Below are 15,566 nucleotides of genomic sequence, written 5' to 3'. Positions count from 1 at the left end.
GATCTTTCCATTTTTTTAAAGTAGGCTCCACACCTAACGTTGGGCAAAAACTCATGATCTCCAGATCGAGTTGCACACTCTACCCACTGAGCCAGCTAGACACCCCAAGTTCTTTCCCTCTTAAAGAAATCGGCTCCCATTTGCTGATAAAAGACAATCCTGGAAGAAAAAAAAAAGAAAGAAAAAGAAAGACAATCCTGGTCACGCATGGGGGGTAGGGGTAAAGAGGCCTGATTGACAAAAGCCCTGTCTAGTCTTTAGATGCTTTAAAGAGATAAGGAAGTGTTTGCATGTTCTCTAGCTAAATGCTGTGACAGAACGGAGGGGTGTGGCTCCCCATTTTCAACAAAGAGAATTAAGCCTCTTTTTTTTTAATGGAAATTTTTATTTATTTTTTTAATAAACATATAATGTGTTATTAGCCCCAGGGGTATAGGTCTGTGAATCGCCAGGTTTACACACTTCACAGCACTCACCATATCATACACCCTCCCCAATGCCCATAACCCCACCACCCTCTCCTTATCCCCTTCCCCGCTGCCACCCTCAGTTTGGTGACATTAAGAGTCTCTTATGGTTTGTCTCCCTCCCGATCCTATCTTGTTTCATTTATTCCTTTCCTACCCCCCAAACACTGCATGTTGTCTCTCAACTTCCTCATATCAGGGAGATCATATGATAATTGTCTTTCTCTGATTGACTTATTTCGCTCAGCTTAATACCCTCTAGTTCCACCCACATCGTCTCAAGCAGCAGGATTTCATTTCTTTTGATGGCTGCATAGTATTCCATTGTATATATACACCACATCTTCTTTATCCATTCATCTGTTGATGGACACCTAGGTTCTTTCCATAGTTTAAGCCTCTTATTTTTTAATTTGTATTTCACATACTTGAAAACACAGAGTATAGTTGACATTCTAGTAACTGATGGACCTAAATAATCTTTCAGGTGGGCCACTCGGAGTCTCAGTTGCATTAGGAAGCCTGTTCGTAACAAGTGTAGAAAGAGGTGCATTGGTTAATCAGAATTTTATTTCCTTTTTGTCCTGTGTGTAAACAGTACTGGAGTTCCACTTAGGAACTCTGTCATTAGGTAATTTATGATAAGCTTAGTATTTCCTCAATGAATCCTGCTAAATCCTGTCCCTCGTTCTATTTGTAGCCTTTCTTTTCCTTACCGTTATGGTATTCTGGGTGAGCTGAAATTCCTGTGTCCTTCAGTTTATAACTTTTTGTGGAGGAGACATATTCCTGAAAATGGGCATTCAACCCAGTTGTGTTAAAAATCCTTGGCATTGGGGCACCTGGGTGGCTCAGTGGGTTGAGCCTCTGCCTTCGGCTCGGGTCGGGATCCCGGGGTCCTGGGATCGAGCCCTGCATCGGGCTCTCTGCTCTGCGGGGAGCCTGCTCCCTTCTCTCTCTCTCTCTGCCTGCCTCTCTGCCTACTTGTGATCTCTGTCTGTCAAATAAATAAATAAAATCTAAAAAAAAAAATTAAAAAAAAATCCTTGGCATTAGTTACTATCAGTCATGTCTATAACTCCCAAGGGAATAAGGAGTGTCCTTGGAAGGTGTTGTAATGTGGTTATTTTTATATAAGTAAAAATACTTATATTTTGGGTGTCTGTGAGTTAAGATGGTCCCAAAGTTCTTTACAGATGTGGACAACTTTTAGGTAATGGCCCGATGGTTTACGATATATTTCAGATAGCATCATTTGTTAATCAGGGTATCCGGTCCCAAGACAACTACCTGATATTTGGCCAGGTTTGTTTTTTGTCAGTCCTGTTCTTACTCAGGAACATCCTAGCTTAGGGGTGGAATGCAGCAACATTTCACTGAGCTCCACCATATCTGATGGCTGGCAGTGCCTTCCCTACATCTACAAACTCCCATTACTCTTCCCTCACTTAATCCTAACTAAGTAGCCAAGGTGTCTGGGAGAGAGAAGACCTTCTCCAGCAGCATGGCATCAGAGAAGGGACTGAGGACAGAGAACACCACCCCTCCTGTAGGTGGACACCAGAGGGCTCAGTTCAGCTTCATGCTCTCTTGAGGAGAACTTGGTAGCTGTGCCAAGCTTGTGGGGTGCGTTTCCATGACCCAAAGCATAGTGGGCTCCAGGTCAGGAAGGTTGCAGGTTTGGGGTCTGTGAGGGTCTCTTTTTTAATCAAGCCATTCTTTCCTCTTATTTCCCTGAATCATGTTGAGTTGATACTAGTTTTAGGTTGTTGTGATGAGTCTTGTAGAGAATTAGCATTGCTGGACAGGCTATCTGCCCCAGGTAGTTTTAGCAGAGGAATGCTCATCTCTTCAGACACCTGGTAAGAGAAACTCAGGTTAACTTAGAATCCATATTGTCAGTTTCTTTTCCAACCAGATGTCCATGTTCCAGCATTCAGAATCGCACTTCATCAACCAGCGCCCTTTCACATGAGAAACATTGTGAGACTGTGTATTCAATGGTCATTGTAACTTCGTGAGTTATCAATGTAATGCTTTCATTTTCAGCAGTGGGAATCCTGCAGCTCTAGACGTCAGAGTTTCTTTTAGGGCTATCATAGAATCTCTCTTTCTTATACGGGGACTTCGGCTGGGAGATAATGTCCTTGAGCTTTCCATTTTCACTTTGTAAGCCATAACGTGAATTCAAATCCTTCCCAGCCCAAACTCCTTGTAGTCACCATGACTGCCTTAATACTCATGGTAGCAACCACTTGGTCCCAGATGTGTGCTGCAGTTGCCGCTTCATCATAGTCAACCCTAGCTAAGAGATTCGTTATGATGTTACTGCGTGCCCTGGGTCATAAGCATCCCCTTTCCTATTGGCTAGGCGTTCAGCACTTGATTCAAGCCCGAGGACTTGGTCAACCAATTCCCAAATCCCATCCGTAGGAGTTTATTTCCTAGGACTACTGCCAGGACGAATCTGTTATTAGTTAGAATTCAGTCAGGAGAAAGAACCTCAACATTAAATTGAATAGAGAAAACTGAATAAAAGGACCATGAACTAAAACATTGGAATATTGAATAATTGCTAGTAAAAGTAAAGATGACCCTAAAAACATTGGATAGCTCAAAAAATGCTTATTAAAAATTGCAACACAGAATGGTATAAACACATTTGCGAACATCTAACTGAAATAATATATATAAAAGAAATCATAGGGTGCCTTCAGCTCAGGTCATGATCTCCAGGTCCTAGGATTGAGCCCCACCTCTGACTCCCAGCTCAGTGGGGAGTCTGCTTCTTCCTCTCCATTTGCCTTTCCTCCTGCTTGTGTGCTCTCTCTTTCTCAAATGAATAAATGAAAAATCTTTTTTTAAAAAAATAATAGAAAAAGGGAAAAAATAAAATGGCAGCGTATTTGAGCAAAATCTTCATTGAAGGACATTTTTAATGGTCATTAGGCCTAGAAAATTATAGAACACTAGCTATTACGAAATTATAAGTTAAAACTACAGTGAGAAAGACTACAAATCCACTAGGATGAAACTGATTAAAAAGAATCACAATGCCAAGATTGGACTCAGCTTCTCTCTCTCTCTCTCTCTCTCTCTTTTTTTTTAGTAAGCTCACAACCCAAAATCAAGAGCCTCATGTTTTACTAGCTGAGTCATTCAGGCACTCCAGCTCAACTCCTGTTTCTTCTCAGACTTAAGCCTGTCCTGATAAAAATTACCTGATGTCTTACTTTTTTCACCCTGCACTGATATTTCCCCAGAGCTATTTCTGCCACTATCTTTGAGTAATTACATAATCATTATTAATAGCTCTGCAGTTTTGCATTTCACAACTTTTTTTTTTTTATGATATATCATCAATTCCTCATGCACAACAATCCCAGCAATCACTTGAAGGAACAACAAGCTATCCTCAGCACAGAGATGAGACAGTGGTGTTTAGATGACTCTTGTCCACGCATTCTGCCCCCGAACGCTGTAGCCACTATCACATAACAAACAGAATTTAATAAGTTTGTTCTCCGTTTGAGATAGATGTCAGATTTCTAAAGGATTTGAATATATCTTAAGATATGAAGAAATAATGAATAAGTAGTGTTGCTTTGTGATTTGGACATGATCACTGAATATACAGGCGGGAAAGAGTTTCTCTTCGGGAACCAGATGCAGAGGTAACTCCTCGTCCTCCCATTTCAGGGCGGCCTGAACATCAGTGTTTCTTCCAAGTCATGGCTCTGACCAAAGATTTACAAAATTGACTAACTCCTCTGATCACATGCATTTGATGAGCAAGAAAATATTTATTAGTAATAGCTAAGAATGGATGCATTTTGAGTCTGAAAGAGACTATGTCCATTTAAATTTGTAGTATTGAGAATAACTGAAATACTTTTGGCCTAAGGGACAAATCTGAGCTTCATGGAGTCTGAAATGTCTCTAACAAGGATCAGTGGCAGACAACACTCTCCAGATGTCTGTGAACTGTCCCTTTAAGAAAGGACAGGGCGGGGGCGCCTGGGTGGCTCAGTGGGTTAAGCCGCTGCCTTCGGCTCAGGTCATGATCTCAGAGTCCTGGGATCGAGCTTCAGCTTCGAGCTTCGGGCTCTCTGCTCAGCGGGGAGCCTGCTTCCTCCTCTCTCTCTGCCTGCCTCTCTGCCTGCTTGTGATCTCTCTGTCAAATAAATAAATAAAATCTTTAAAAAAAAAAAAAGAAAGAAAGGACAGGGCGTCTGGGTGGCTGAGTCGTCCTTTGGGCTCAGGTTCTGCCCTGGGATCCAGGCCCACATCGGGCTCCCTGTTCCGCAGGAATCCTGCTTTTCCCTCTCTCACTCCCTCTGCTTGTGTTCCCTCTCTCTGTGTCTCTCTCTGTCAAATAAATAAATAATCTTAAGGGGGAAAAAGGGAATAAACAGCTTCTTTTCCCCGAAGGCTAGATGACTCTTATTTCTCAGACATCCGTGGCGCCACGAAACCTTTGTTCGCGGAGGTTAAGGACTTGGACACTCTAACCACCTGTGCGGCTGAGGAAACTACATTACCCAGGAGGCAATGTGCCTAACGGTGGCGGAGTTGACCCAGTGAAGCCCAGGACAGGAGCATTTCCGTGCGGACGCACCAGGTTAGGGCGGGACTTCCGGCGTCCTCTTCGCGGCGGGCATTTTGGCTTTTCCGCAGTCTGATCGCTCTGAGGCTTCGGAGCCCCCGACCCGTGAGTAAGACACGAAGGCGTTGTCCCCGCTACAAAGAGGCCGCTCTAAGGCTTGGAGACGGTGACCCGCAGCGGGCTGGGATCAAGATCTCCCTGCCCCACAGCCCTGCTCCGCCCGCCGAGTCCGATGGCGGCGGCCGCGCCCAGGGACCCGGCTCAGGTAAAATGTTTGCTCGTTCCCCGGGCCCTCCCCGCCGTCCCCAACCCCAAAGGCCCGAGCGCGGGGCGCCCGCTCACGACCCTGCGGCCCAGGCCCCATTGCCCGGGACAGGGAGGCGCCGGTGGGCGGGGCCCCAGGGGTGAACGCCCGCGGGCTCCGAGCTGAGGGGACAGGTTCGTGCACGGGCTTAGAGGTGCGACTGACCCGGGAGCATTGGGCAGACCCAGGCTCTTGTGTCTACAGGCAGCAGAGAGTGTAAGGGGAAGTTGTGCTTCAGGAGTTTTCCTTCATTCTCAGAAGGCTGGAGCCAGGGAGACTTGGGAGCAAAAGAGGGACAGCGTCTGAAGTCGTGTTCTCCCACGTTTCCGAAGCTGCTCACAGGATGAGCAGGCGGGAAGAGGGGTGATAACAGTTGGCATAGGAAAGGTGCCTTCTGTAAAGATCACCGCACCAGCGAGAATGCGCAGAGGCCTGAAGCCCAGAAGGAATGCAGTACTCTTCAGGTCACCAGGTGGTAGGCTGGGCTAGGTGATCCCAGGCATAGCACGTAGAAGAATGTGCAAAGGCTTGGAGGACTCAGGGACCTGCAGGTGTCCATTCTTTTCCATGGGAACTGGGAGGAGTGAGGCAGGAGTCAGGTCTGGACACCCCGGTGTTGGGTGTTCTGGGAGGTTTGGGGGAGTAAAGGCATGTAACTTGACTCAGGTCTCATCAGGCTCCCTGGGGCTGCAGCATGGAGAGGAGTAGAGGTGTGAAATTGGTGGTAGGAAGAGAAGGGAGGAGGCTACTGCAGTAGTTTGGGCAACTGTGATGGTGGCCGGAGCAGGGTGGTGGCCATGGAGAAATGGCTGGATCAGTGTTAGTGTTCTAGGTGTGGCTTTCTGGGTTTTCTAATTTTGAGGTAGAGAGACGTGGGGGATAACTTGAGGGCTTGGCTTTGGCAGATGGAAGGATGGCAGCTCCATCAGTTGAAATGGGGAAGTTCATAGAGTAATTTTCATTGGGGATATCAGAAGATTTCTTTCTGGTCCGTTAAGAGTAGATGTTCAGAGAACAGTTTGTGCACCTCTGGAACTCAGAGGAGGAGTTTGGGATGTAGACTTCTCCAAAAGGTGGAGAATATGTGGACCAGGGAGCAGCTGTAGATATGGGGCATTTGGTCAGGATAATGGTCATAGTAGCCCAGGAAGAAGAGGGTGGGTCTGAGAACTAGGTTTCCTGCTTGGCTCCCTGGCTGTGGAGGTGGGTGTCAGAACACGGATCAGGGAGAGAAGTGATCATAGAGAAGGAGGGGAGAGTGTATGGTTTGGTATGTGGCCATGAGCTCCAGGGGACAAGTGGACAGGAGATGGGTGTGGAGGTATAGGAGTAATTCAAACAACATGACGCTGAGATGGGGGCTAGTGCTTGTCTCTGTTCTGCAGACTTACCAGGATTTCACTGTGTCAGTTGGTGGGGCCCAAGTATTCAGGTGAGGCTGGTGCATTAGCTTGGGGTACAAGTCATTTATGAGACTGACTGGAGGTGCGGTGCGAGGCCAGTGGAGCTGAGTGTTGGATGAGGTTAGATGGAGAGAGGACAGTGTGACTGGAGAGAGCACATAAAGTGCATGTGTCACACAGGTGGAGGAGAGCTGTGGGTATCTGAAATCTCATATTATTGGTAGTGAGGCTAAAGCAAGAACAGGGAGGGAGGCTCTCCTAGTAGCACTTAAGGCTTCCTGTCAGTGGGAACCATCAGTCTGGAGTAGTATTTGATCCTACTTGAAACTGCAAGGCTTTTTCTGGGCCATATATACTGAGTAACCTGTAGAAAGACCAAGGAGCTGACTCTGGTATAGGGAAGGAGGGGGCTATAGCTGTGGGAGTGCAGCTGTGAGAAGTGTGGCAGAAAGAGAGTGAATGTGAACACATGACCACAGGACCCTAGAATTGGGGTCATAAGGATGAAGGATATTGCCACATTTTTTTGCATCTTGGAAGGATGATCCAGGAGTTTTTGGTGGTATTGCCTGGTAATACAAGAGTCAGATTGTGCACACCCTCCCTACAGTCAGATTCTCCCTAACCTGTGTTTGTGACACCGACTACACTAACAAGAGGCAGCATGACTGCCATGCCACGTCCAGTTCAGATGTCTATCTGTCCGTCTGCCTGTTGTTGTGGGAAGACACAGTTTCAGTAGGAGTGTGTGGAGTAGGTGACTCCAAGGACACACCCAGGCCTGGTATCTCCTCTGAGGTGTGGAGTAGACTGAGCTGAGGGTAGATGTGGAGGGTGGGGTTATAATGAATTTGGACTCCTAGGAGAGATGTTGATCATAGAATGAACTGTCCACATTACAACAGGATATGAACTTCGAGGATGTGGCTGTGTACTTCTCCCGAGAGGAGTGGGGACTCCTTGATGAACCTCAGAGGCGCCTGTACTGCAGTGTGATGCTGGAGAACTTGGCACTTGTGGCCTCGCTGGGTAAGACTGTCACCTTGCTCCTCATGTCCTGAAGTGATGTCCTGCTTTTCCTTTTTTCCCCAGAATTCTCTCTTTCTTTCCCACAGCTGGATTGTGGGCTCTGCTCATTTCTGTGACTTTCTTGTTATGTGTGCTGTGGGTCTCAGTGCTGAGCTGTGTATAGTGCCCGGAGCAATCAACTCCCCAAGCATCCCTCATACCTGTTACTTCAAAAAGTGCAGGGAAGGGTCTGGAAGTCAGGAGTCTTGAAGTTAACTTAATGGATCCCACCTTGTTTGCCTTCTCCCTGGCTGGGTGACTGTGTCCACATCCCTGGCTTCCAGCTGTGCCCCTTTCCTCTAGCTAACAGTTCTTTGCAACTGCTTATGCCAGGTCATGGTCATCATTCACATGAACCATGGGCCGTTCTTGTAAGATCCTCCTTCAATTGTATTTTTATTTTCTTTCCTGAATATTACCGCATGACAAGTTGCACGGGGCCAGTGGGGGCCACTCGGGGCCACTCATTGTGCATCTTTCGTTAAGACTTGCATCATTCAGGTTCTGAGGAGTTACACAGTGGAGAGTGCAGGGAAAACACTGGTTTTACAGGGTGGACGTGGCAAAGATGGTCTCAGTGGAGGTCTGGCCCTCAAGAGTGTCAGCTGGGGGACGGCATGACATCAGGGCTGTGTTCAGATCATCCTGGCGACTTGCCATGTGTTCAGTAGCGTTTTGGTGCAGGTACCACCAGCCACGTGTTGTTTCTACCTTTTCTTCTGCATACTTAACACTTTGCTGACTTGTCATTTCACCTGAGACTTGCAGCTCCTTACACCCTTGTGGCCTTCCTGGGCTTCCGGTTCCTCTGCACTCCTCCCTTTACGATGTCCTCCAACAGTGACCTGCACGTGGTGTCAGGAGGTGTGCACATGTCCTTATGTCATCCTTGAACCTGCTCTTCAGGTCCAGCTGAGTTTTATCGGGACAGGCCACAGCCAGCCTCCCACACAGTGTGCCCGTGTCGCTGGCAGATAAGGTCCAACTGGAGGAGGAATGAGGAGGCAGGGTCCCCTCCTCTATGTGGTGCACCCTATGCTTGTGTCTTGTCTGTTGAGGTCTCTTCTGGTCTCTTCAGAGGCTTAGTACTGCTAAGCAGCCCCTACCTCAACCTGCCCCCAGCTGCCTTGTTCTCGGAGCAATCACCTGGACACAACTTGTGTCAGACACACCTTTGAAATGGGGCTTCCCCCCTTCCACCGAAGTCAATGTGCATTTCTTCAGCATTTCTGCTTTCATGTAGCAGGCATGGGATGAGGAGGCCCCTTCTGAACAGGCTGTCTGTAGGAGAGTCCCAGATCAGGGCTTCTCAGGCAGGTCTGTCCACACAGATCAGTCCTGTGAGATGTGTATCCCAGTGTCGAAAGATACTTCACACTATTGCTGAGTGCCAAACAGTATACCCTTGGCAGAAACCATACTTGGGTGCCACATGTGTGAGATGCTTCTCTTTCCATGCAGACCTTCACCAGCAACAGAGGCATGGCAGTCAGGAGAAGCCCTGGAAAAGAGATGTGGACAGGGCCTTGTGTGTGACAAGCTGCAACTTCTGTGTGTCAGGGCAGCCTTTCACATGTAGGAAGGTTGGAGAGAGCTCCCCAGCCACCTTGAGACATCTTCAGCTCCAGACCAGTTCCAACACTGAGGAGCCACATGGTGGCAACCAGAGTGGGGAGGCCTGTCGCAGCGGGAAAAGTCAGTACAATGGGGGTCAGTGTGGAAAAGCTAACAGCCACAACCATGCACTTGATGAACATTGGAGTGTCTGCTCCGGAGAAGGGCTTTATGAGGGAGGCAAGTGTGGGAAAGCCTTCAGCTGCAACTACAGACTTGTGCAGCACCAGCGAATTCACACTGAACGAAGGCCATATGAGTGTGGTGAATGTGGGAAATTCTTTAGCCAGATCTCTGGCCTTATTAAAGACTGGAGAATTCACAGTGATAAAGAGCTTTACGGATGCAGAGAATGTGGACAATTTCTTACCCATAACTTCAGTTTCATAAAACACTGGAGAATTCACACTAGAGAAAGAACTTATGAATGCAACAAATGTGGAAAAGTCTTTATCCAGAGATCTAAAGTCATTCACCACCAGAGACTACACACTAGAGGAATGCATTATGGCTGTGGTGAATGTGGGAAATCTTTTAGCTACAAATCCAACCTTATCGAACACCATAGAGTTCACACTAGAGAAAGGCCTTATGAGTGTACTGAATGTGGGAAATCCTTTAGACAAAGCTCTAGTCTTTTCCAACACCAGAGAGTTCACACTGGAGAAAGGCCATATAATTGCAGCGAACGTGGGAAATCCTTTGGACAGATCTTTGACCTCATTCGACTTGGGAGAGTTCACAGTGGAGAAATGCCTTATAAGTGCAGTGAATGTGGGAAGTCCTTTAGACAGTTCTCTAACCTCATTCAACACCAGAGTGTTCATACTGGAAAAAGGCCTTTTGGGTGCAGTGTTTGTGGGAAATCCTTTAGCCGCAAATTTATCCTTATTCAACATCAGAGAATTCACACTGGAGAAAGACCTTATGAGTGCAATGAATGTAGAAAATCCTTTACCCGAAAATCTGACCTCATTCAACACCAGTGGATTCATACTGGCACAAGACCTTATGAGTGCAGTGAATGTGAGAAATCTTTTAGGCAACGGTCTGTCCTCATTCAACACCAGAGAGTTCATTCTGGAGAAAAGCCATATGAGTGTGGGGAATGTGGGAAATCCTTTAGCCAAAATGCTAGCCTTATTCAACACCAGAGGGTTCACACTGGAGAAAGACCTTATGAATGCAGCGAATGTGGGAAATCTTTTAGCCGCAAATCTAACCTCCTCAGACACAGGAGAGTTCACACTGGAGAAAACCCTTGAATGTGAGGTACATTAGAATTCTTTGTGTTATTGCCAAGTAGCATTCTCTTCTGTGGATAATGGCTTTATCCGTGCATCTGTTCTGGACATACGTTATTTCCAGGTTTGGGGTGTTTACAAATAAAGCTCCTGTGAATATTTACATTCATTTCTTTATGTGGCTGTGTTTTATTTCTCTTGTTGTAATAACTGAAACTGCCAGAGTGGAGGTGAGTGTTTCACATTCTAAGAAGTGGGAAACTGATCTATAATGGTTTTGCTCTTTGGCCTTCCCATCAGTAGCACATGTCAATTCAAGTTCCGTGACATCCTTGAAACAAGTATGTAGTGGTAAATCACTTTGGTTTTAATTTCATATCCCAAAGTGTTCGTGATGTTGAGCATTTGTCATTTATTTGTTCTATGTTTATCTTTGATAAAATGTGTGCTTATAATCTTTTGCCTGTTTTCTTTTTATGTACTTCTGTATTTCTTACATGGAACAATTGTTTTTGAGTACTAGAAAATTTTTCTCCCTCAACTTTTTGTCCTTCTCACAACTGAAAGCCCACATGCTCCAGACTTATGAATATGTTAATGTGCATCAGCGTATTCTCCTCTGCTTTCTTAACTTAGTAACACATTAAATCAGGCCTAGGTTTTAATCTTTGGCAACCCCTGGTTGCCATGGTAACCCTCATGGTAAATGTCAGATTGCCGAGGTGATGTCACTGAACACGGAGTTGGTAAAATACTCCAGTAGCAACTCATTGTGTTTCTGTTCCCAAAGTACTGAGAGCGTGACCATAGATAACTTTAAGAACATAGGTAATAAAACTGTAAAATGACCAGTAAGTGGCAAGTTTTAAATATTTGTGGGTGTTTGTTTTTGTTTTTTTATTTTTGTTTTTTAAAGATTTATTTCAGAGAGAGAGTGTGCATGAGTGGGGGGAGGGAGAGGGGTAAAGGGAGAGAGGAGGGAAAGCAGACTCCCTGCTAAGTATGGAGCCCAATGGGCTCAATCCCAAGACCCTGAGATCACAACCTGAGCTGAAACCAGGAACTGGACGCTTAACTGACTGAGCCACCTAGGCGCCCCTAAATATTTGTTTTGTAAAAAGAGTTTAAGTATGCTTGACTTAAACCACACATACTTTATTTTATTTTTTTAAGATTTTTCTTTCTTTCTTTGACAGAGATCACAAGTAGGCAGAGGGGGGGGAAGCAGGCTCCCCATGGGCAGAGAGCCTGATGTGGGGTCAATTCCAGGACCCTGAGATCATGACCTGAGCTGAAGGCAGAGGCTCAACCCACTGAGGCACCCAGGCACCCCTTTATTTTATTATTTTTTAAAGATTTTATTTCCTTTTTTTTTTAAAGATTTTATTTATTTATTTGACAGAGAGAAATCACAAGTAGGCAGAGAGGCAGGCAGAGAGAGAGGAGGAAGCAGGCTCCCCGCTGAGCAGAAAGCCCAATGTGGGGCTCAAACCCAGGACCTGGGATCATGACCTGAGCCGAAGGCAGCGGCTTAACCCACTGAGCCACCCAGGCGCCCCAAGATTTTATTTCTTTATTTGACAGAGACAGAGAGAGCACAAGCAGGCAGAGCTGCAGGCAGAGGGTGAGGGAGAAGCAGGCTCCCCACTGAGCAGGGAGCCTGATGTGGGCTCAATCCCAGGACCCTGGGATCATGAACTGAGCTGAAGGCAGCCGTTTAACCCACTGGAGCCACCCAGGAGCCCCAAACTGCACATTTTAAATACACATTTTGATGTTTTCATATATGTTTGCATTCCTGAAGCTAAGTTCTTCCTCCCCTTTTCAATTCATCTTTTTCAACGTATAAAATTATTGATACAAGGAGATGTTCTAACTTTTGTAATGGCTATTTACATATATATCTGTGAATAAGACTGCTAAGAAGTCTCATTAGCCCTATCACACATAGCCTTCCATCATCATCATTTTTGTGGTGGGTTATTTTACATGTAAACGTAGATATGTCACTGTATAGCCTCTTAAGAATTTCAAAAATATCAGGACTTTCATAACTCTGATAACTTGAATACATACCAAAAAATTTAAATATGTTATGCTAAATTTTATTGATTGAATTAGCTACTGAAGGCAGATTGAATGCAATCAAACCAATCGTATGGCTTTTAATACATGTGTCTTTTGAGTATTCACCTTACCTCTTTTATTTTGTTCACTGAAAAATAAATTAAGGTGTTAATAATTTTATATAGTTCAATATTTCTTCTGTAATTTCAAATCCCGAGTTGCCCTTGAATAGTGCAGATGTCTGTCTACAGTACAAACATATGAATCAACTGTACCTTCTGGTACTTAACTCAGACTTCTCTGCTTCCATTTGTCAAATAAAACATGAATGTTTCAAAGTTACTACTTTTTTTTTTTAAGATTTTTAAATTTATTTATTTGGCAGAGAGAGAGAGAGAGATCACAAGTAGAGCAGCAGGCAGAGAAAGAGGGGAAAGCAGGCTCCCCGCTGAGCAGGGAGCCCCATGTGGGACTCTATCCCAGGACCCTGAGATCATGACCTGAAATGAAGGCAGAAGCATTAACCCACTGAGCCACCCAGGTGCCCCTTAAAGTTACTTCTTCAGAAGTTTACAAATCCCAATTTCTCCGCATTTAAAAATTTTTTTTAACTTTCTTAATACAAAGCTGAAGTCCCCAAATTAAAAGTCTTAATCTTCCCTTGTCAGTGTATACATATATGAAATCATCACTTTAACTGTATTACAGTTTCATTTGCCAATTATACTTCGATACAGGTAACGGAAAAATAAAAGATTGAAATCATGCAAAAACCTTAATCTGAACACTGAGAAACAGCAATTGAAGAGGATCTTTCCTTTCATCTCAGAGCAAGAATACAGATTATGTTTATTAACGTATTTTCCTCTGAAGACAACACATTTCGTGTTTGGAGAAATAAAAGGTTATTTGTTATGAGTTCCTTTGGAAGACTGATCAGTAAGTGCCTTATCAAGGCTCAGATACTGCTACCAGGGACCATCTGGCACACATTAATCGTACCAGTTCTTTTAACTATAGTCCAGCTTTAATTTGCAGGATAGCCATTGTTTTTTCATAATTATTTTCAGGACCATCAGAGAAAGTAGACAGTCCATCTTGATGGATTGAAATATTGCCAGTGTTCTAATAAAGCCTTCTGGATTTCCTGCTAACTCAGCTTCACCAGTCAGTACAATTTACTAAAGTTATACCGGTTGCTTCTGGAATCCCACTCACAAAAATGTAGAATTTCATTACATTCAAAGAAACATGTATCCTGGAATCCAGAAGGTGTGATGATAACTAGCCTTTTTCCATGGTCTCCACTGTGTCACACAGGAGCTACAGCCTTCACCAAGCCACAGGTGGAGAGCACCTAAAGCCCACTGCAGTAAACTTGTAGCCACCGTGGCTACTGTGAGCAATAAGGAAGTCACTTCTTTATTATTTATTGGGTAAAGTTATAAGCATTTTGTCCATTAAGATTTGCCACATCCTCTATTTGGCTGACTGAATCTCTTGATTCCATTTAATATGCTCACCTTCTAAAAATCTTCCCTGAAAGAAAAAAAAAAAGTCTTCCCTGCATGCCTTGTAGCTTTGGCAGAATTTTTTTAAAAAGCTAAATTTGGGTGGGCCTGGGTGGCTCAGTCGTTAAGCATCTGCCTTCAGCTCAGGTCATGATCCTAGGGCCCTGAGATCGAGCCCCAAGCTGGGCTCCTTGCTCAACAGGGAGCCTGCTTCTCCCTCTCCTGCTTCTCCCTCCCCCATTCCCCCTGCCTGTGTTTCCTCCCTCTCTGTCAAATAAATAAAATCTTTAAAAAAATAAGCTAAATTTGTGTACTATCCAATACAGTCTATAAACCTATATCTATACAAATTACTACACAATTTAAGTTACTATAAATTCTGGAAGGTCAACTAGGTGTATGTGATAAAGTACAAGAAGAACTAGTCTGAGGATGAAGAAAACATTTGCTAAGTGTAGAGTGTCAGGAAGAATATTGCAAAGAGGATAGTGCCTGAGAAGAGGTGGTGTTTATCTGATGATCTAGAAGTCAGGCGATGATTCAGAATCACAGCTTGACAATTTTTTCTGTAAAATAACTGTGAGCCTGATATCTTTGGCAGCGTAAAGAGCTCATCCCTTGTAAAGCATTAGAAACTTAGTAGTTAACTTTCTTTATACTGTGTTAAGACAGGCCCTTCTTCATAGATCAATAAGGAGACTTGAAATGAGTTTTATTTTTCATTTGATCTTAGGCCTTAAGTTTTCATTAACTTTCAAATCTTTTCCAGACTAGGTCTTTAGACTTGTTCCAATCATGTTTTTGCATCTCTTGGTGCAATCAAAGATGGAGAGGGATTCCTGTATGTGTATGCAGAAGACACGAATGAATGATTCAACAAGTTTTTCTTCTCCATTGTGGAATTTGAGAAATCTTTGACGATGCCACAGATTTTTAACAAAACCAAGTTGAGTGTCTATTCTCCAGATACGTGTCTCCTGCACAAAGGTATATACTCAAGTGACACTTAAGAATTTTGGCCAGCTCAGAATTCTGCAGATTGAGGGAAACTAAGGACAGGAGGTCTACGAATAGGATAAAGAGAGACAGAGTTGAAAATGAAATACCAGGGAGGACTTTTGAGCTTATAATAAAGTACTTAATGCCAGAGTTCCTAAGTGGAACCTGCAAATACTGTTTATACACAGGACGAAAAGGAAAAATTCTGGTTAACCAGTGGCCCTCATTTTATGCTTCTTCCAAATAGGCTTCCTAATGCAATTTAGACTCCCAAGTTGCTTAC

General features: G+C 44.5%; 1 protein-coding gene across 2 annotated transcripts; it reads left to right on the top strand.

Annotated features, from left to right (window-relative positions):
• Nucleotides 1-5,079: 5,079 nt before the first annotated feature.
• Nucleotides 5,080-11,016, top strand: LOC125088986 (zinc finger protein 154-like). 2 transcript variants are annotated; one of them, XM_047710689.1, is made up of 3 exons: nt 5,080-5,338; nt 7,686-7,809; nt 9,310-11,014. In XM_047710689.1, exons 1-3 carry the CDS (start codon nt 5,306-5,308, stop codon nt 10,725-10,727), a joined length of 1,575 nt encoding a protein of 524 aa, XP_047566645.1. In that variant the 5' UTR covers nt 5,080-5,305; the 3' UTR covers nt 10,728-11,014. The 2 variants fall into 2 exon arrangements, with proteins under 2 accessions (XP_047566645.1, XP_047566644.1); XM_047710688.1 differs by having other exon boundaries at nt 5,323-5,338; nt 7,686-11,016.
• The last annotated feature ends 4,550 nt before the right edge of the window (nt 11,017-15,566 follow it).

Source organism: Lutra lutra, chromosome 17 (assembly GCF_902655055.1).
Source record: "Lutra lutra chromosome 17, mLutLut1.2, whole genome shotgun sequence".
Lineage (NCBI taxonomy): Eukaryota > Metazoa > Chordata > Mammalia > Carnivora > Mustelidae > Lutra > Lutra lutra.
This window is presented reverse-complemented; position numbering and strand designations above follow the sequence as displayed.